Genomic DNA, 20965 nt, shown 5'->3' with positions numbered 1-20965 from the left:
ATACATTATAGGCCTATCAGGGAGAGAAACAACCTTTTCCGAGACATTTAACTTTTGGCCACCCTTAAGATTTGGTAATTAATTATTTGCCACTCGCTGTCTATAACATGTGGACCCTCATGTGTCTATTATATGTGGGTCCAGTGGTAAATCATTTAGCACCACTCGTAAGAGTGGCAAATAATTAATTATTCCACCTTTTACAATGCTGCACTGCTGCAGTTAACACTGATGAACTGCAGACCCCTTCATAGTTTTACTTCCAGAGGCAAAAAAAAATGCACAGTGTAGCTAAAAGAGCTATTGTTCAGTACAACAATCAAAGAATACTCACTTTTCTACATTGCATTATACAAAGGAGGGTGACAGTATATGTTCTTGCTGATTTTCATTTCCAGAAGGCAAAAAAATTTACAGAATGTAGCTACCAGAGCTATTGTTCAGTACAAACAGCCAAAGAATACTTGCTATTCTGAGTTATATAATGCACAGCAGGGTGACACTGCCTTCAACATGTTCTTGCTGACTAATGGGCCTAATGGCCTAATGGGTGTTTCAAGACAGAATTTTGTGTACCAGTTTACCACTATCTTCAGCGGATTCTTTTCAGCATGACAAATGCCCAATTTAAGACAGATTTGTAAGTACAGCACAACACAACTGCACAAGTCCACAGGAGCACGATCTGAGTAACTATTTCATAACTACTACAAAAGCTTTTCATTCAGCTCCTGATCTGTCTCCTGATCCAGGGAACTGGCTCCAGCTGGAGTTAAACCGGAAGTTCTTCTATCTAGCTGAGGATTGGGCAGAATAACTGCAGCTTGCCTTCCCTGCAGCAATGGTATATCTCTGATGTTGATGCTCCCAAACTGCAGTCAGAAGCGTATCGTAAATATGGTTATCATCCTTGCAAGATGACCTGAATACTATTGCAGCATTTTATAAGATGGTCTAAGCAGCATGAGGCATGAATGTCGGTAAACTATTTCCAAGCTGCCATGAATTGCAGTATCTGACATTGACACTTCTGTGACATGGATATACCTTAATATCTGGACCTGGAAATTCACTGAATTCTTTATGGGAAGCAGTGTTGTTGCATGCAACGTTTTCTTCAGCTCCAGGAAGACCCTGACAAATAACAGCAAAGCATGTCTTAAGCTGTAAGTGCCAACCCAACTATACTTCCTAACAGTAGCTTTCCTATAGGAGACTCACTTGCAATTTTGCAAATCTGCACATTTCTCAAGTGTGTACTTCTTCCTTGTTTTAAAACACTCCCTTCATTTCATATTACAAGTCATTTTGATTTTTTTTAGTTAAACTTTTTTAAGTTTGACAAAGTTTATAGCAAAACATATTATCATTTTCAACACAAAACAAACATATTATCATAATATATACAATGAGATTTGATGAAACTAATTTGGTGTTTTAAATGTTGCTAAATTCTTCTATAAACTTGGTCAAACTTAATAAAGTTTCTCTTTGTTTCTTTTTTCTGTTCAGGTTGGTTTGTAAGTTGTTGACTTAATTCCCTAATCATAATACAAAGATGCGCAAATCTTTTGCGCATTCTCGAAAAAAATTAGGAAAAAAAGTCAAAATGACTTATAAATATGAAACGGAGGGAGTATATCCAAATGCTGGTGTCATTTTACTAAATTCAACAATTCATGCTAATAGCCCTCCTATTCAACATTACCGATAGTGTAACAGTAGCTTTTCTGTAGGGGACTCACTTGCAAATCTGCATATTTCTCAAGCATGTAATGTGTACTTATGTTTTAAAATATCTCCAGATGCAGTTGTTGTTTTTTTTCCTAAATTCAACAATTCATGCTAATAACCCTCCTATTCAACATTACCGGTAGTTCAATTGATTCCAGACTTACCAGCTTCGGCACCCCCACAAGCTGCTCGCCGTTGACGTCTTGCAGCTGCCTCAGGCACTGATGACTTTCTTCTTCTTTTCCAGATTGATCTTGCTGCACTAGCACGGCCTTCTTGCAGTCCCCAAGCAGATCTTGCTCCACACCCCGGGCCAGCCTTGTCTCCGAAATGAAGGCATTCTCGATCTCCTTGTTATGGCGCAAATGCATTTCTTCTTTCAGATCTAAATGTCTCTGAATCAACCTCTTCTGTTCAGCAAGAATACCAAACTCACGACCAAGAAGGTCCGGCCGTCCTCCTTTGATCTTCTGTTCTCCACAAGGATGATGCCAGAGCATCTCCGGAGGAAAGTCTGATCAAGATATCACGATAATTAATCGCTGCCCGAGATAAAATGACAGCAAACTATCTAAGGCAAGGAAAATGTGAAAGACTACCGAACATCAAACAAAAGATGGCATTTTTTTTCATACAGGACCAAGAAAATTCTCAAAGATTCATCAGTGAAATCGCTAATATCATTTTTATAAAAAAATATCACGTTTTGTCTCCTTCAAGAAAAGGATTCCAAATAAACACGAAGAGTTAAAACCCAGAACCAAGAAAACAAGAAGGTGATTATGCAGGAAAGCCAAGATGAGCCAAAAAAAAAACAAGAAAACAAGAACCATGAAAGATTCCGCAGAACCCAAAGATCAAAAGATTCGGGAGAGCCAAGATAAGCACTTGGGAATCGAAGCAAAAAGGATTCATCGATCCACAAGAACCAGGAAGAAAATCACAATTCGAAACAACAAAAAGATACACAAAGAACTCCTTTCGAAGCTTACCGGAACAAGAAGCGGTGGGCTCAGGAATCTGCGGCAAGAACCCTGGAACGGCCGGCATAACCGGCGTGGAAGAGCTCGAGGCCGTCGTCGGGTAGAACGCAGGTGCCGACGCCGACAATCCAGGCCTCGGGGAGCGCGCAGGTGCCAACGCCGACGATCCTGCTGGGTCGAACGAAGTAGTGGAACTTGCGGAAGAGCCCGAGGACATCCTCGCAGAGGTAAGCAGAGGCGCCATTGCCGGCGAGCTCCCTGGAACGCCCGCCGTCGTAGCCGCCATGGACGAACTCGAGGCCATAGACGGGTCGAACGTCGGTGCCGCCGCCGACAATCTTCTTTGATCGGGCCCGGTAGACGCCGTCGTGGAAGAAGAGCACGAGGACATCGACGAAGAGCTCCCCTGATCCATCGCCGAATAGCTCGCCGTGCAGCGACCAGCTCCGGCAGCGCTCCGAGACTTGCAGAGCGTTGCGCCTGAGATGAGATCGCCGCTCTCGTGTCTGCTCCGATGATGATTGACGAGCCAACGTGCGTGAGGTCATTATATAAGGCGCGAACTGGAAGAGTCCAAATGATCCCATCCCAGCTCGTGTGCCTGCGTGATGCGGCCCAGGCCCAGCCCACTCGGCTTGAGTCAGACCGGGAGCTTGTGCTAGATGAGAGTCATGAAACCAAGCTGAAATGATAAAAAAATAATTATAAGTCAGATGAGTAGACGAGTAAAATGTGCAAAGGATCTCTCCAAAAAAAATGTGCAAAAATCTGACTTTGATAAACAAGATTTCTGGGAAGATGTAAATATGTAATCAGTAGAGCATTCTGAAAAAAAAAAAGCACATGACAAGCAATCTGCTGCACACAGAGCCAGAAATACCAGCACCTATATGTATATACAGTCAGCTGGAAGCAAAGCAAGCAACAGGAAATGAAATCTAGCATCACAATTCACAAGATGTTGTGCAGAACATCTCCCAAAGAGGACATTGCACCAAAAGGTCACAGGTTTCTCTTCTTGAAAAAACTAATAGCTTGGAGCCTTGGACTGCTTTCTCTCCAGGGCTTCCTGACTGCTCTAACTCCTGGGTTTGCTGCAGATTAGGCATAGAAGCTTCATCAACATTCAGGGATTCAGAATAACTCGATTCAAACAACTATGAAAGATAATGCTCCTACCTCTTCTCATCGAGGAAGACATAGCTATTTGCTGAAAAACCTCTTCGATATTTATTCTCTTTAGTACTTCGTTTCGAGGAATGGCATGCTGATTGTATCAGCATATTTATTGTCCATTTAGCTTAATAAAGTACACAGACAACATTATGTTGCTAAGCACTAATTTCTGCATCAATAAATCATCAAGTGTATCTGCCCAAGGCTACTGCAGTCTCAACCAACAAGCCTTCTTTCTGCCAGATCACATCATTGCAAACAAGAAGCTGCACAGGCGTGCCATTTGGTGTATCTGTCGGTTTTGCTTATCGATTACATTGCACTGTCAAACCTCTCCCGATCTGGATGAAACAAAGAGACCAAAGTTTACTACGATCTGCATGAGAATTGGAGAAATTTCGTTTATACAGGTCTTGGGACTTCAGATTTATCCCATGACAAGTAGATGCTAGTGAAGTAGTGAGGGATTGATGGTCCTCAAATCTAAAATCTGAGAATCTCCTGTCACACAAACAGGTGCTAATACGAAACCACATTGGGGTATTACAGTTTCTGCTTAATTTGCACAACATTTCCTTAAGAACTTAGAAAAATGAGATGACAAAAATAAATGAATCCACTATGAAATTGCCAGCCCCTCTGTTTTTTTTTCTTTCTTCTAAATTTAGTAGATTCATGTGTTTGAAGAGCATAATTTGATCAATGTGGGCATGTGGCATGAATACTCACAGCTACAACACCTCCTCGGTTCGCGTAAACCCCAATTTACACAGGTCTGGCCGAATTTAATCGAGCAGAAATGGCTGATTGGTCGATCACACAAGTGAAACCGCTACCTCTAAAGCAAGTACTATGGCAGTTCGAGAACCAGTGGATCGATCCCCCCAACTATCCCCTGCGGAAGGCCACCCGAATCAACACCACCCAGGCGGCATGCCGATCAAACTCGGCCCAAATCGGGACCAAAACACACACGAGATCAGCGCGCGAGTCAGCGGCGGGGGATTTTACCTGCGTGACGGACTCGACGGAGACGAGCGAAGAGGCAGCGGCGGGGAGCGGCGGGCTGGCTATGGCTCTCTCTGAAGTCTGAACTGAGGATCGTAAGCAATAATAAAGATCCAAATAGGGTCTCGTTTGCAAAGTTACAGGATTAATAGCACTCCTGGTCTACTGGCCTGGAGTACGTTTTTGAAAAATTCCATGATCGAAAATTAGGGCTTCTTCGCGAAATTAAGGATAGCAACGAATAATCGCGATCCAAACTAGGGATCTGGCTGAAAAAAATACGTCACACACGTGAGAACGATTCATTTTATTTTTATATTTATTTTTTAAAAGATTTAAAATATAAATTCTTATTTCAAAGTTTTACAAGAAATAAACTCATTCCATCCTACCGTTGGGTGGTGCATATAAATCGGTTCCACCCGTTCTATCGTAAGGTAAGGCATATAAATCAACGTACAATAAAGCATTCTATATGATGTGATGCTCCACAAGAGGGGCGTGCATGATGATTTTGTAGGTGGCTCCTTATAACTCTTCTGATCTTCTCTAGAGCAATTTATCCCTCCCCTAAGACGATTTATCACTTGGAGGGGGTTGTATGCAAAATTACCATGGTGTATCCTATACATCAACACACTATTGCTAATGTCCGCAAACTAAATCGCCTTTGGGAGGACGCGAAGAGGGCCGCCTGCAAAATCACCATGGTACGTCCTTTCGCATTGTGCTACGTCACATAGTCCATCCTATTGTAGGAGAGGAGGACGTTTTATATGTTCCGCTCTATACGGTATAGCGGGAGGAGTATATTTTTGCAAAACTTTGAAAAATTAATTTATTTTTAAAAACATTTAGAAAGTAAATAAAAATGAAAAAAAATAATCCGTGAAAACCCCCATTCCGGCCCAACCCCGTCGCCGCGGTTGTGGGCCTCCTGCTACGGCACAACTACTTCAGGCCCAGGAACCATGGGCCGCATTACGTACAGCCTTCTTCTCCCCCGCCTCCCGAACCTCCGTCCCTACCACCACCGGCCCGGAGCTCCGGCGAGCCCCGTCCTCGCGCTCTCGCCGGCGGGCCCGTCCAAAGAAGCGGCGACGCCGTCCGTCTCCGCTGCCTCTTATGCAGAGGAACAATGCCGCAACAACCGCATGCAGAGGAATAATTCTGCCACAAGATTTCAGAGGAGGAGCCTCCTGTCAACGACACGCGAATTTAGGCTGCGGCCGGGAGTGATCGCGTGAAGCTAGCAGGTTATTCTTTCCGGCGACCTCTTCTCCCCCACTTCTAGTCCTATCACTCTTTACCACCTCATAAATAGACAACCCGGTCCCGACGGGATCGGCCGAGAAGTGGTTTGATGGTCAATGCGACTTCCCAAACAGGGTCGATCGAATTCTTAGGACAGCGAGAGCGGGTACAATAGAAGAGATTCTCTTTCTTCCCTGAACATTGGCGCAAGAACAGCTAGATTATTACCTCTACCAATCCGTGTAATTGTCAGGTCTTTCGCGTTTTCTCAGGCGTTGCGGTGGCCAGGAGAGAGCACGCGATCGGCATGGATTGATGAATGAGACGACCAGGTGAAGGAGGATAGCTAACTTTGCATGCATGAAACTTAATTATGCATTTTTCTGAAAATTTTGCTCCAGCATGCGAGTTTTCATTGGTTGTGATTGACTGTATGTCTTTGGTTAATCTGCATGAAATGCGCTTGGGAATTTATAATTGTGGTTCAAAGACATTGTGACTTCTTATCCAAAAAAAAGAAGAATTTTCACATGTGACTTTGATTGGAATGTCGAAACCATATTATGGATTTTACTACTTCTGCCCATCTGAATTTGCTTTCTACCTGACTACATGTTCCACATTTTCAGGGTGATTTTCATACTACATCTTACCGTACCGTGTTCAGTAGGCCGGCATCATGGATGAAGAAAATGCTAGCTCCACGAACGTAAGTTTTCTTTCCAAGTTGCGAACTCGTACATACTACGCACATGGACGAACTCCAAAGCACCAATTTAATCACCACCATCATTTCCGTTTAACCACACCGTCTTACTGTTTGTTTTCCTTGTACAGAGCATCAAACTAGAACTGAGAATCTACATGCATTGCAAAGCCTGTGAACGATCTGTTCGCCGAGCCATAGAGAAAATCGACGGTAACTAATTAATAACAAACCAAAACCACCAAAAGACACATCCTATTTAATCTTCAGCTCAAAGCATATTACCTGAGATTTCGACCAACTACACTTACGCAGGAGTCGAGAAAGTCGAGGTGGAGAGGGGAGAGAACAAGGTGACGGTGACGGGCGGCGGCGACTTCGAGCCGGAGAAGGCGGTGAGGCGGATCAAGAAGAAGACCGGGAAGAAGGTCGAGATCCTGGCTCTCGAGGAAGAAGATGATGATCACGGGGAAGGCGGAGGAGGAGGAGCAGATGCGCAGGCTCATCACGAGTTCCAGAGGCACGGCTACTACGTCCCGTATTATCATCATCGTCATCATCACCATCTGGTGCCTGTGCCTTGCGCTTACGTTCCGAGTTGCTATGATCATCTGGTGCCTGTGCCTCCGCCGGACAATGGAGGAGGAGGAACAGCAGATGTGGCTCATGAGTTTCAGAGGCGCGGCGGCGTGGGGCACTACGGTTATTACGCTCCGTGTTATTACGATGGAGGAGGAGGAGGAGGAGGAGGAGATGTGGCTCATGAGATTCAGAGGCCGGTACGCTCGGCGTGGGATCTTCATGGCTTCGATGATGAAAATACACAAGCGTGCAGGGTAACGTAGGTTCGAGAGAGGATAATGGCCAATAGCCTTGCATACAGTAAATAACACAAATTTATCGAATTGGCCTATTAGCTCAGCTGGTTAGAGCGTCGTGCTAATAACGCGAAGGTCGCAGGTTCGAGACCTGCATGGGCCATAATTTTTTGAATTGTGCCATTTTGTTTTTGGAGATTTTCTTTTTATTTGTTGATAACTTTTGAATTGTGCCATTTGTTTTTGGAGATTTTCTTTTTATTTGTTGAGAACTTTGTTCCGTTTCCATTCTTTAAAAGTTGCTGAGAATTTATTTGATTTTGCCATTTTGTTTTGGAGATTTTCTTTTTATTCGTTGAGAACTTTGTTCCGGTTCCATTCTTTAAAAGTTGCTGAGAATTTATTTTATTTTTTGAAAAGAGTATTGAGAATTTGTCCGTCCTTGTAACTAACTCATCTGGTTCACACAATGATGATGTTTGCTACAACGCAACAATTTAATTTTTTTAAACGCAACGCAAATGTGTAAATATTTTTTAAACGAATTGATGTCTAAGGTCCTCTAGGAAGACAGGAACTCATCTGTCACCGCTAAAATGAAGTTTGCTACACACGTGTTCCAATACACTTCTGTTGACCAACATAACACAGATGTTGGCTATCTGTCAGGTTTCCAACCATGTAAATATCACTATTTGGAACCAGACTTATGGAGCAAATGCACAGGATGACTAATGTCCCATAAAACAAATCATAGGGAAGAATGCATTATGCGCCATTTATATACTTCGTTATACAAGAACAAAAGCATAGCTTAAGTTAGCTAAGACTAGAATTGCGTACATTGCATCATAAACAAAGTGTGTCATCCACATTCCACAGCATATCTCCGGTATGTCACAATAAATCCGAACATTGAGTAAATGTATACTAGTTACATTTAACTATGATATTCTTGCTCTTGGCACAGCTGATGATAATACATAGACATACATTACAAGTGGAGCCGTACAATTAACACTGCTCGGTTTGGCTGCAGGATGCAATCCAGCAGCTACCAAAAATAATTTTACCTGTAGAAGAAAAAGGAAATACAACGACATGTCAAGCTATCAAATGGTTGTGACTCTAGGTCTAGAGTCCTGCCAACCCAATTGGCGAGCTCTTTGCTCCCATAATGCTGTGAGTTTCTTTTCCTTCGAAATTGCCGCTTCAGACCGCTCCCTAGCTTCCTCGCAAGTCTCTGTGGCTGCGTTACACTTCTCTGCCTCTCGCTGGTATTGAGTAGCTTGTCTTTTAGCTTCAACAAGGGTGGCATTCATGTGATGGCTATGCTCCTCAGCTACAATCTGCTGCAGCTTGAGCTCCTCATTAAGAAGATCAACAAACTGCTTCTCCATCTCTTTACTAAGTTCAGGGTCATTTTTGCCACAACCTGTATGTTTCAAGTCAAATGCTTAATGGCACCAGCAAGGTCAGGCAGTTTTTATGAAAGAAAAAGGAGGTACAACAAAATAAGATCAAGCAGTTGTCGTGAACGAAAAAGGGGGTAGAACAAAATTGATTCAACCATGGGAAGGAGCGAATTGAAAATATTTCACTAGCTACAGCTCAGAAAGACTGGAGCAATGTAGTCGTTTATACAAAAGGTATAACAACTACTTGCAGAGCAACACGAGAGAATTTCCCTATCCAATGGAGCATTGTACCAAAGATGTTAGGAGAAATCATAAAAGCAGTATGTGCAGGTCCAGGGCTCCAGGCAAGACAAAATTTTAGGGGCTCAAGTATTTCAGGGGAAAACTATTACAGAAATGGTTAGCTTTATCTGCACTAACTATTCTACACAACACAATAAATTACTACACTGAGTCATACCCCCCTTTCTTTTTTCTGGAAATACCAGTAAGAAATCCACTTAAAGGTGCATACTGTTAATATGTTGCCACAAAGTACCAAAATCTGGTTAGTATGCAGAGTCAGGCAGATTTTTGGTCCTAAGCTTCTGTGAGTGTGATGCGTGCCAACAAATACTAGTGCTACACACCAAAGAGGTGTAGTAAATGTTTAAACGCATCCTTTTATCTGTATGCGAAGAGGGGTGCTCTTAGCAACAAATGAAATTTCCCCCCATTTTAACAGTGCCACATTTACATAGCACAATAATTGAAAGAGCTACCCTAATACTCAATTAGTCACGTTAATCGTCCCAGGCATCAAAATAGTTGCTGAGGTTACTTCCCAAAACTACAGGTAACAGGTTGCATACCAAACCATTCAGTCCCGGAAACATCATACGACTTAAGCACGAATGCTACCACCCTTCCATCAGATAACAATTATACTCAACCGATTTCATGGGAATATTGGATAAATAAAGATAAAGCTCAGCTAAAGGGACTATGAAGGAAGGAAGAGCTCAAACCTGAAGTTGAGAAGTTGACAAGCCCTGCAAAGGAATAAAATTGCAAAATCCAGTCAGTGATGGCCTGATAGCGATGTACAAGCGTTCAAGGTAGAGAGCACGCAAATTAGTTCAGTTTTCCTATTACTTAGTACTGATTTCAGCTCTTATACACTGCAAATATGCAATGATTCCCGCATCGATCTGACACAACACTAGTTGCAGGCTGCAAGTTTCAACCTACGGATTGGATTTTTATCGAACAAACTATGCGCGCGCAGATCAGGCGAACGGGCGGTTGCAAGATCTGACGGGAGGGGAGGGAAGGGACTAGGTGAGCTCACCGGGGGCGATGGACTGGAGGGAGAGCGGCGGCGGGCAGTCGCAGCTGCAGGGCGGGCAGGAGGGGGAGACGACGGCCGCAGCGGAAGCGGAGACCGAGGAGGAGGAGGAGGAGGAGGCGAAGCCCTTCTTGTAGCGCCAGTAGAAGGCCGGCCCGGAGACGCCGAGCGCGGAGGCCACGGCCAGGATCACCAGGCACCACCGCCCGCACGCCGCCGCCACCGCCGCGCCCCCGCGCCGCCCCATCGCTCCAGCCGCTCGCGCTCACGGGCGGGCGGGCGGGCGAGCGGGCAATGCGTGTGGAGCGGAGCGGGGACGCCGAGCTCGCGCTCTCCTGCTTGCTGCTGCCGGATTCTTTACCGTTTCGTCTCGTCCCGCGGCGTGTGAGTGAGTGACCGGGCCGCGTCCGCGTGTGATTTTCGTCTTGTTGTTTCGCGGTGGTGGTGGGGTTGGGGGGAATGGGAGAGACGGCAGTGGCCGGAGGCAGAGTGGGGTGGGGGAAGTGGGCGAGTGGGAAGTGAGCTAACTGCGGGTCGGTGCGGTACTGCGGCGAGGAAAATGGTGGGTCCGTGGGTACACGGAGTCATGGAGCACGGAGGTATGTGTAATGTGTGCCGCGCCGGACGCGGATTTCCCTGCGATCCAACGGCGGGCCAACGCCGTCGCCGGAAAATCTTACTGATGGTTGTATTTTGGAACGTCGCCAGAGGTTTGTAGTCACAAGTTTATTTTTTTAATGGAACGAAGGGTGCAGGCTGTTGGCATTAAGGTCCCCATCGTTAATTTTGAAATTTTTTCGATCGAAATTTATTTTTCAATATGGATATTTAAATCGCTAAGAACGTATATATAAAAATTTTACCTATAAATTATTACTATTTTGCTAATACGTCGAATGGTGTATTATCCATATTTAGCCAAACTATGGAGGCCTAAAATCTTCCTAACTTGCTAATAAATAATTTTAAAGAATTGTATATTTGTAAGATTTGTATATTTCATAGCTATTGAGGAATGTTGAAGATATTGTATATTTGTAAAAGTTGTATATTTCAAAGGGACTCTAATCTATGTGCGCTAACACTTTGGTGTAAGAAAAATACACTTTGTAGGATAAACTGACAATATTATAAAGGGAAAAACTACCATGCCCATTATCAAATGGGAGATCATTTAGGTTCGAGTTCAGTAGTGTAGGTTTCCAACTTTTCCTCTCTTGATTTTCATACTCATGTTTTCCAAACTGTTAAACGATATTATTTTTCTCTAAAAAAATCTATACAAAAGTTGCTTTAAAAATTATTATAATATATTTTTTAAGTTTTTAAACTAATACTTAATTAAATATATGCTAATGAGTTGTACTCTTTTTTACATGTACATAAGATTTGTTCCCAACATCATCTTCCGAGCACAGCCTCATGTAGGATTGAGTAAAAGTTAAATGAGGGTAGGCTAATTGGTGATGGAGCCAGAAACTGTACTCAAATGGTACAAAGGTATTTTTTGGATGGAGTATACTTTAGGATAAGAAGTAGTTATATTTTGGGCTGAGTAGTATTTAAGTAACGTTAGAGTCGAGTGAGACAGAGATACTAATATAGCATAGTATAGATATTAACCCAGAATAAGGTTATTGATCGCTGAGACTTGAAGAAAATCGCATCTTATTTGAGTTTGGATTGGTTAATAAGCATAATAGCATATGATATGTGCGTTGTATATGTACCGCGAATTTTACACGGGTATTTCAAGACTTGAACTAGTGCAGCTTGGACCACGAATTGACATTACAAAAAAGGGCAGCATTCACCAAACACATTGAACTTTTTTTTTATGCCCTTGCCATTTGTTATGCTTTGTATGGGGAGTGAATTAGGCAAATTGCCACTAGTCCGGATCCAGTGCGGGTGATACGGAGATGGACCCGACGTTTATCTGGTGGACGAGTCCGCGGCGTTAGGTAGCAAGGCAGCTTTCGTTGCAGCCTGACCGCATCATTGGTCGGTCGCTCGGTCCGTCGGTACACGCAGCACGTTCCCGTGAATCCCGTTCCGGCCCAACACGTCGCAGGCCGCACGATAGTGGGCACCCCATGCAGGCTTGTAGTAGCTGCGAATCCGTTTCAGCTTAAGGGCCCACTTGATTTGTAGGAAAAGTGTAGGAAATTTGAAGGATTTTAATTCTATGGAAAAATTTCCTATGAAACCCTTTGAAACAAAGGATTGAATACTATACTATCCTTTAAAATTCCTATGGAATAGGTAATCCTATAGGGATTTTGGAGAAAAGTTAGCAAGAGGTCCAACCTCTTGAAAAAATTACTTTGAGTTTATATCTCTCATCCGATTCCTGCGTTTTTCCTATGTTCCAATCAAACGGTCATTTATGTGTTTTTCCTGTATTTTTCAATCCTCTATTTTACACCTGCATTCCTGTCAGAATCCTGCGTTTTTCCTATTCCTTAGTTTTTTCATTCCTACGATTCAAAGGGGCCCTAAACCATACGGCCCGCACGTGGCTGGAAAACAAGGGAAATAATGTACTACTGCAAATCATATGTACGTACTAAATATCAGACGCCCATTTTAAATTCAACGATAGTTATTTCCACTACATATTTTATATTTTCCAAGGAAACAACGGCCCAAGACAAATTGTTAGTGGTGTCACTAATTCATCACATCTAGTTCAAGTTACATTGGTGGCAGCAGTACCACAGGGCAGTTTCTCTTCGTAGGAGTTCAATCATAATCTTCAAACAGAACAAACTAGAAACGCCTAAACTACCCACGGCCCAACACCACCAAGAGAACTAACACTACATAAATCCTACAGTACTATCTATCTTGTTGAAGCATACCATGCATATTTCATCAATATTCAATACATTCACAAGAACACCGCCTTGACGGGGATGAGGAATTCCACACTGCACATGCAAACTTAGCAATCGTCTGAAGTCCGCGGAACATGGCGCGCAGCAATCATTGATCAACTCCCACACCAAGAATGCACTGCCCAAGATGAGTCAAGTATGGTTCTGCCTGTGAACTGTTACTCAGCGTAGGAATAAGACTTTGAAGCTCTGAATTGAATTCTGCCTCGAATTTCCTGCAGCAAACAGTCCAAGATTGTATCATATGATGTTCAATTGATACAAAATTAACATTGTGTGAAAAAGACTGAATATGTGAATCATACAAGATTGACTCTGACATTACAACATTTTCCGATGCCAATTTCAGTTGCTGGCCTCTGTTTTTGGTTTCTTTTATTTTTGATCTTGGCATTCTAGATTTTGATGTATTTTCAGGCTTAGCAACATCAATGGATGGTATCAATAGCTGGATGGAAGTCGCATACTGGAGACACAGAGCTTTCAGCTTCTCGATTTTCTGCACATGACAAATATACTAATAATAAGAATAAAATAAACATTGAATCTTCTACAGTATTTCAGTGTAAAACAAACTACCATGTATTTTTGAAACAGAGGGCTAAGGGTAAAACTGCTAGTCACCGGGTGATATAATTCACACAAATCAAGCTAAGGATACACAGTGTGGTAAAGACAGTGACTTTCTTCTTTAACAGTAAAGAGACAAGTTGCCATTGTTATCTTGCAGTCAGATGACCTGATCACTGACCTGCCTAGTTCCTAACTTTCCATTACTGGAATGCCAGTATCGCAAGAAATCTAATTCTGAACTCAATCAGTGATTACTTTCAGCTTTCACAAGAAAGCAACAAGTTTTAAAAGGAACAAGAGGAGGTAAAGTTGTTGCAACACTGGTAATTCTTTTCTCTCCAAAAAGAGCTCAGATAATAGGAAAATATAACGTACAGCAGCGACAAACACTTCTGTATATAAAAGAGCAAGAAGACGAACCACAAGGAGTTCAGGCAACAACAATAAGCATTCTTTTAGACACTTCTGCAGGAAGAAATCATGAATCTGTATGACCTGCAAACAACATCAACAGCAATGGTAATGTACCCCTTTCGCAATACATCTTTCTTCATCATAAGAACGTTGTTAAAACCTCATCTATGCTCCTTGCAGTTTGAAGCCGATCATGCATCAAATGCCAATTTGGTTCAAGAACCTGATGACCCAAAAGAATGCTTTAGCAATTTTTCACCTTTGGTAACAGTTAGTATGGTGATATGGATGCTTTACCTCAAAGGTTAGATAATGTAAAAGGCTGTTTACAAACTTGAGCATGCTGCGGCAAAGAATTGATGACCGTAGGACTGGTGTTCCTAGGATTTTGACAGAACGGAAACCCTGGTTGAGAGTTCTACATCAGTCAACGAGTAAACAGAAAACAATTAAGCTGATATAATGGGGGTGAAGAAAAGGTTCATTCATACTTGTTGAATTTGCCATGCTGTACACAATTGTCGACTAACATGCTTGCAGTGGAACAACAGCCGAAAAATCAACTGGTATTTTGTCAAAGATTTTCTTGAAATTACTAGAGATAGTGGCCATTGAACCTGAAATATATAGTTGGCATATCATTTCTCTGTCAGAAGGTAGAACAACGAATAAAAAATATCAGAAGATAGAACCTTGTAGCTCAGGCAGAAAGTTTCCAAGCCAGTCACACTTAACGGCATGGGATGGTCAACATCAGCTGCCACAAGCTTGTCTGAAGGATATGCACAATCCAAGTCTTTCAGGGTGCTCAATTTCTTAAGGAGGGAACTTCTTTCCTGTTTAAAAATAGACAAAGAAATATTATTGATTAACAAAACACAATACGGTTTGACGAGACATAGATGATATATTTACCACACAGCAAGTCAAGTCTTCATGACTTGGATCTGAAGCAGCTGCCGTACTTCGCAACGCGATGTCAACAAGAGACTGCAAACATAGAATGGCAATTCATTCAAAAGAACATATAACGAAGAAGGAATAACATATCACTGGAGAAGGATCAGCTTAGACCAGAGCAGTCAAAAATCAGTTTCCGCCATGAGACTATAGCAAGAAACAGACAGACAATACTGCACAACAGGATACCTGAAGTTTTTCAACAGATATTTCTTCTGGTTTCTTTGTAAGCTCCTCTCGGGCAATATCCATAAAGTGAACCAGAAAATCACCCTGCAAAACAAAGAAAGCAAATTGGAGAACTAATACAAGGAAAATAAATATGGATGTGTTTAAACTCAAGTTGACAACATGACATGCATTGTCACTATCAATATCATTGTATTAATAGAATATACCCAGCGAGTGTGGATTTTAAAGAGTACTGATGTGGAGTAATAATACATAATAGAGTAAATGTTCTCCACAATTTTCTCCATACTTGGTCAAGAAGTAGATATCGCTTGAGGGATCGCAGTTTCCCAATGAGATCATACTACACGGTAAATAAAACAAAATTAGAATCCAGACCACAGAAGAAAATGAAATCTAATAGTGCATTTGCTATGAACAATTGTAACCTTATCTTTCATTAGAGTCAAGAGTTCACCACTTGCAAAGTCATACGCAGATTTGATGCATTCAAGATATTGGTGGTTTGAACCAAAGCCCATCAGCTTAGAACTCTCTGACAAGGGAACCTAAGCATAGTATGTAAGACAAGTGTGTTCTTATAACACACACATATAAAATAGCATCTAGTGATGCAACCACAGAAAATAATCATGCATACCTGGACAGTGTACTCACATTCTCTCATAACATTAAGATATTTTCCAGTTGTCAGTATTGTGGCGGCAACATTGGTAAGGAAACTAGGGATGCCATCTTTTAGACTGTATCTTTGCTGCCAATATTTAGCATCATAATCTTGAGTAAGGCTCTCCTATCAAAATCAAAGAAAGCCTCTGATTATCTTAAGAATATAACAAACCCAGTATTCTAGTCTTATGAAAATGCAGAGAACGATGGAATTTAAGTAGGCCAGAAATTCTAAGTCATTCGGTACCTTCTGCAAGGATTTGTTTTCAGCAATGAAGAATTCACCATAAGGATCATCTATAACGCCCTCATAGACCCACCTAAAATGAAGCCCATTAGAAGCTGAAATTATCAAAATACAGCAGACAAGCTAATTAAGTTTTTAATCTAAACAAGTCTTAAGTCTTAACACTACAATCCAATTAAGAACTGGCAATTACAAAATGCTTGTTAACTTCAACACAAAATGTAAGAACCGATAAGTAGCAAAGACAATAAGATATGAACATGATGAACCTTTCTAACATCCTAAGATACGCTGCACTTGCACACTCTGTCATCTTCTCCAGTAATGATCGAACAGCACTATCGCCAGCCATTGCCTTTGCCTATGTTGAAAGGAGTACAGCAATTTAATACATGGATGAAAGAGCTAATCATGTGGACCAGAATGAAAAGGCAACAAAAAACTGAATGTTGAGAAATCGGCTATGTTAAAGAAATATGTTATGCCGATAAGAAAACCAGTCTGTTCAGCTTGGATTGCAGGAGCCTACTGAAAACGATATTCATACCCACCAGATTCTCGTACTTGGAGAAAGAGAGATGCAAAAGAAAAAAAATGTATCTCAGAGGTGAAATACCTGACTTTGAAGTAGATTAAGTGTAGCAGAACCACTGGTGTTATTGGAGATAGCTTTCTCGACTAGAACAGCAAGTGCGTTCAATGAACTCATCATCCTCTGCCAAAAAGCACATCAGGACTTGCTGTGCTTAAAATGATAATCAAATCAGGATAAATAATTAATGCAGTAAATAAAACTCACCTGACAAAAGAACCACAATCCTTGAACTGACAGTCTCCCAAGACGGAACTGGTGCTCCAGTTGAGCAACCATTGCCTGATAATCCTGATAAACAAATAAAACACTTAACTTCGTGCCAAATACACATATGAGGACCAATACTGGAAAACATAGGCCTTCTTTTAATTTAAGGATAATGTAATAAGATTACTCTCTACCAATACAATTTATGCAAATGTTTCCATGTCAGAATAAACAACTGAACACTTGAACTCATGATTCAGGCATTACTGTTTTTACTATATAATATGAAATTGTTAGTATATTCGTTTTTGCCACCTTTTCCAAACATAAGAAAGCTTGTAGTCAAGGCAAATTAATTAAAATATTCCTGGCTCGAAAGAGGGAGTTTACCAAGAGGAATGCCCTCAATGCTGCAGCTAGAGCATGGTTGACCAGGCCACTCTTGAAATGTGATCTGGACTCCACAAAATGGTATACCAAGACAAAATCCTCACATAAGGGAAAAATCCGACGAGTTAATTCCTGCAAAAACCCAAAGAGTTAAGTACCAAACGCATCTGCCTTTTTGGAGGCAATTCATGATCCAGTTGTTGTACTCTTCAGGCCTTACCTGGAGTGCAAGGTCCATTGAAGAATCAATCTGGAAGACAACATACCCCTCCTTTCCCCGTACTCTCTTAATCGAAATGTATCGTCCCTCAATACCCACAAGAGCTGATAACAAATCATCAATGACCAAAAGCTCCTGCAAATCAATAACAGATAGGTTGGAGTTACACTTTTCAGTTGTTTGTGAAAGCTAAATTACTTCAGATAATTTTAAAGATGTGCAAAATGAAGATATTACAATATTGAGCCTCATAGAATAGCTGCTTAAAGCAACATAGTGAAAATGCAGCTATTTTGTGACATTGTTACAACAAATATGTTGTACTTAGCACGGCATGTCAGTATGTCATGAACACCACCGACCAACAAACTCTGAGAATCACTCAAATTCAAACAGAAGATTCGAGTTATGTAACAAAATATTTTATTATCTGAAATTATATCTACTCACACTACATTGACCACATGAACCAAAATATCAAAAGAAAATTCTAACCTAGCACCGTTACATAATATTGTTTTCTGAATTCAAGGAAGTAGGCAGTCCAAAAAATCAAAATACAGTGTTCAATAACATTCCTAGCTCCAATCCAGACTCTGGTTAACAACAATTTACAGTTCATGCACATGTAGAGAGAAAAAAAACACGACGAATTCTTCCAATTAACCCGAACCATTGAGCTCGAAGTAGAAGCGCGGAACCGGAACCTAAACCCTAGCATCGGTCCATTAAAAAAGTAGTCGCTCGAAGCCAATTAAGCCAGCTAAACAACCTAAAAGTACAAGCTACCGGTACCTGCACTGAGACGGCGTACGATCCGATGACACTCTCAGCGCCGCCGCCGCCGCCGCCGCCGCGGCTGCAGATTCAAACGAACTCCGGGGCATCAGAAAAACCACGAGGCGAGCACCAAAAAAAAAATCGCGCGAAATTTTAACCGGCGAATCACCTGAAGGAGTCGAGGGAGTAAGGCTTGGATCCGGCCCCCTGCGCCGCCGCAGCCACCTTGGCCTCCTGCGAGAGAGAGAGCGCGAGGGTGGATGAGGCGGAGGCGGCAATGGGGGCAGCCGAGACAGGGGAGGAGGAGGAGGAGGAGGAGAGAAGGGAGGCGTACCTGATGGAAGCGGCCGGTGAGGTACGGCCGCTCCAGGTTCCAGCGAGGGGTCGCCGGCGCGGGATCCATCTCGAGGAGTCAGTGGAGAAGTGTGGGAGAAGGGTGGTGTGGTGGCTGGTAGGTATAATAGCCGTATAGCCGCGACGAGGAAAGGCGGAAGCCGGAGGAACGGAGCGACCGAACCAACAGGTAAATCGTACAGGCCGCCCGTAGGCCTCGAGGTGGAAAATTTGAACGCTTGGGACGGCAATGGTCGAAGCTTTGTGTTGGGCACTTTTGTGGATTCCTTCTCTTTTTTTTTTCCAAAAAATGCAATCACAAATTGTAAGATGGGAAATGGTTTTTATACATTTTTAAGAACAAAAATGCTTTTACATTTATGAGAAATCCCTTAGCTACATGTTCACACTCTCCTGTAACCCTTGCACCCTTTCTATTTCTTTCTTCAGTGCTCAACGGTATTAAGTATATAAATCTTGTCCTTTGTAATATTACTTTTTCCCTAATTATTGTGCATTATTTCAGTAAGATAAGATATAAATATGGTAAGCTATCTAGATTAGTCTAGTCTAGCTACTTGCTTGACTTAAAATCTCAATGAGTCATATGCCCTAATTATTTCATAAAGTTTGCTTTATTTCTGTAGGGAGTGCTCGTATATACCGTGATCTTCGTACTTTGTTTGCGCTCCTTAGATTGGCATGACTTGGCTTGCAATGTTCTTTTCATATGGTACTTGATCAGGATAGTTTGCTATTTTATCTTTTGCTTTCGGCATTAATAAAGTTATAGTTCAAAGTATCGCTAATAGACTTGGTCTACTCTAGTCACTTCATATATCCGATATATCCCCCCTCCCCCCCCCCTGCGGGTCTCTAAGGGCGGTTTGCCAAGAAACCATAGCTCCATGGTTAGCTTGGGCGATGAATCAATCCATCGAATGAAAATGCACTTTTGTCGGATGATGCATACCGACTAGGAGTCATAGTCATCCCCATATAATGTGTTGTTAATAATAGCTAAAGGAATAAGGAAGAGTTTGATATTCTCTCATCCTCTAGGTCGTTTTGTCCCAATAATTTGTTCCCCTTGTGCAAAAGGATGTGCCATATGTTCCCTGAATCAATCTATATTGTTTATCACTTCAATGCATTGTTCCTTGAAAAAAAATGGATTCTACGCTTACAGGTGAATATAGTTGTAGATTACTACACAGGTGGGGACAATATTTGGCATATCCTAAACTACCCAATCAAATCATGATTAAATCTGATCCATTGGGTAACGAAGAAGAAATTCCTCTGTGATTTCCACATCCATCGTATTAATTAATTGTTCATGCTGGGTTATCTTTCTAGTCATCCTTCTTCCACGTTTTTCCTCATCTTTCTCGCCATGTTCCTCTTTTCCCCGGTTTCTCCCTTGTTGGTCACCAACAACGTGTTTGCCACTTTTGCCAACATCATCAGATCAAATATAGCGCTGATGACTTAGCTCAAGCACCACATGCCATCCAGAAGATTAGGACCGGCCTCATGTAATTTTCTTCGATATATCATGCCATTTTTCCAAACAAAGGATTGAGTTAGCGATATCCGATATTTTAATCAAAGGTTTATTATAGTAGACTACCCAATTATCAATAACTTTTTCGGTATATGCTATATCATCTGATTGTCTTTTTATGTGTTTCTTAAGTTCAAATCTTAGATCTAATAGAGAAAGCACATGTTAAGTAGATAAGTGTAGGGGTACTCGAGAAAGCATGGGTGTAGATGTTCTTTTTTTATTTTAAATTCAAAATGTTTACTGATTATTTTGTATAATAAACCTAGTATTTGTTTGGGCTCCATGTTATGCAAGAAACCGCATCGCAACAATTTTTTATACTACGCTGTTATTTGTTCCTCTGTAACGCAACATCAACAAACTGATTTTCACATGCCATGTTAATCAGTTGTTTTTATATTCACAAATGTATTCCTCTCTCTTTTCTCTTATATCTTTTCTCTAAGTTACCCGTGGTCTAAATCTACCACATATGAACATATTATGTGCTA

At 41.7% G+C, this 20965-nt stretch overlaps 4 protein-coding genes and 1 non-coding gene across 6 annotated transcripts; 2 read left to right on the top strand and 3 right to left on the bottom strand.

The window, feature by feature from the left end:
- Positions 1–497: 497 nt before the first annotated feature.
- Positions 498–5020, bottom strand: LOC4336315 (uncharacterized). Its single transcript, XM_015779802.3, has 6 exons — positions 4905–5020; positions 3897–4234; positions 2727–3811; positions 1899–2248; positions 1048–1134; positions 498–872 (listed from the first exon to the last, which is right to left on the bottom strand). The coding sequence occupies exons 3-6, from the start codon at positions 3130–3132 to the stop codon at positions 708–710; spliced, it is 1008 nt and encodes a 335-aa protein (XP_015635288.1). The 5' UTR covers positions 3133–3811; positions 3897–4234; positions 4905–5020; the 3' UTR covers positions 498–707.
- A 1283-nt stretch (positions 5021–6303) lies between these two features.
- On the top strand, positions 6304–8934 carry LOC107276941 (uncharacterized). The gene is made up of 4 exons (XM_015779900.3): positions 6304–6487; positions 6785–6864; positions 6993–7074; positions 7177–8934. Exons 2-4 carry the CDS (start codon positions 6835–6837, stop codon positions 7704–7706), a joined length of 642 nt encoding a protein of 213 aa, XP_015635386.1. The 5' UTR covers positions 6304–6487; positions 6785–6834; the 3' UTR covers positions 7707–8934.
- Positions 7769–7842, top strand: TRNAI-AAU (transfer RNA isoleucine (anticodon AAU)). The gene has a single exon. It is a non-coding gene; the product is annotated as a tRNA-Ile (tRNA).
- LOC4336313 (uncharacterized) lies at positions 8532–10897 on the bottom strand. Its single transcript, XM_015781261.3, has 3 exons — positions 10428–10897; positions 10105–10128; positions 8532–9114 (listed from the first exon to the last, which is right to left on the bottom strand). The coding sequence occupies exons 1-3, from the start codon at positions 10669–10671 to the stop codon at positions 8792–8794; spliced, it is 591 nt and encodes a 196-aa protein (XP_015636747.1). The 5' UTR covers positions 10672–10897; the 3' UTR covers positions 8532–8791.
- Positions 10898–13075: 2178 nt separating this feature from the next.
- LOC4336312 (gamma-tubulin complex component 2) lies at positions 13076–19067 on the bottom strand. Of its 2 annotated transcripts, none has more exons than XM_015781260.3 (21): positions 18906–19067; positions 18741–18805; positions 18587–18650; positions 17792–17926; positions 17572–17703; positions 17179–17262; positions 16996–17094; positions 16649–16740; positions 16380–16452; positions 16104–16256; positions 15892–16011; positions 15753–15806; positions 15461–15544; positions 15227–15301; positions 15004–15147; positions 14803–14928; positions 14609–14716; positions 14472–14534; positions 14318–14392; positions 13630–13823; positions 13076–13539 (listed from the first exon to the last, which is right to left on the bottom strand). In XM_015781260.3, the coding sequence occupies exons 1-21, from the start codon at positions 18972–18974 to the stop codon at positions 13413–13415; spliced, it is 2136 nt and encodes a 711-aa protein (XP_015636746.1). In that variant the 5' UTR covers positions 18975–19067; the 3' UTR covers positions 13076–13412. The 2 variants fall into 2 exon arrangements, with proteins under 2 accessions (XP_015636746.1, XP_066165675.1); XM_066309578.1 differs by having other exon boundaries at positions 13645–13823.
- Between the last annotated feature and the right edge of the window lie 1898 nt (positions 19068–20965).

Source organism: Oryza sativa, chromosome 4 (assembly GCF_034140825.1).
Source record: "Oryza sativa Japonica Group chromosome 4, ASM3414082v1".
Lineage (NCBI taxonomy): Eukaryota > Viridiplantae > Streptophyta > Magnoliopsida > Poales > Poaceae > Oryza > Oryza sativa.
This window is presented reverse-complemented; position numbering and strand designations above follow the sequence as displayed.

Coding starts and splice junctions, on each gene's coding strand:
- LOC4336312 (XM_015781260.3), bottom strand. CDS start 18,974: ATGGATCCCGCGCCGGCGACCCCTCGCTGGAACCTGGAGCGGCCGTAC. Junction 18,651..18,740: donor TACTCCCTCGACTCCTTCAG/GTGATTCGCCGG, acceptor TTGAATCTGCAG/CCGCGGCGGCGGCGGCGGCG. Junction 14,717..14,802: donor CAGCATGGCAAATTCAACAA/GTATGAATGAAC, acceptor ACTCTCAACCAG/GGTTTCCGTTCTGTCAAAAT.
- LOC4336313 (XM_015781261.3), bottom strand. CDS start 10,671: ATGGGGCGGCGCGGGGGCGCGGCGGTGGCGGCGGCGTGCGGGCGGTGG. Junction 10,129..10,427: donor CCTCCAGTCCATCGCCCCCG/GTGAGCTCACCT, acceptor ATTCCTTTGCAG/GGCTTGTCAACTTCTCAACT. Junction 9,115..10,104: donor TGTCAACTTCTCAACTTCAG/GTTTGAGCTCTT, acceptor TGAAACATACAG/GTTGTGGCAAAAATGACCCT.
- LOC4336315 (XM_015779802.3), bottom strand. CDS start 3,132: ATGGATCAGGGGAGCTCTTCGTCGATGTCCTCGTGCTCTTCTTCCACG. Junction 2,249..2,726: donor GCCCACCGCTTCTTGTTCCG/GTAAGCTTCGAA, acceptor TATCTTGATCAG/ACTTTCCTCCGGAGATGCTC. Junction 873..1,047: donor TTCCAGGTCCAGATATTAAG/GTATATCCATGT, acceptor TTCTGACTGCAG/TTTGGGAGCATCAACATCAG.
- LOC107276941 (XM_015779900.3), top strand. CDS start 6,835: ATGGATGAAGAAAATGCTAGCTCCACGAAC. Junction 6,865..6,992: donor AAAATGCTAGCTCCACGAAC/GTAAGTTTTCTT, acceptor TTCCTTGTACAG/AGCATCAAACTAGAACTGAG. Junction 7,075..7,176: donor AGCCATAGAGAAAATCGACG/GTAACTAATTAA, acceptor ACACTTACGCAG/GAGTCGAGAAAGTCGAGGTG.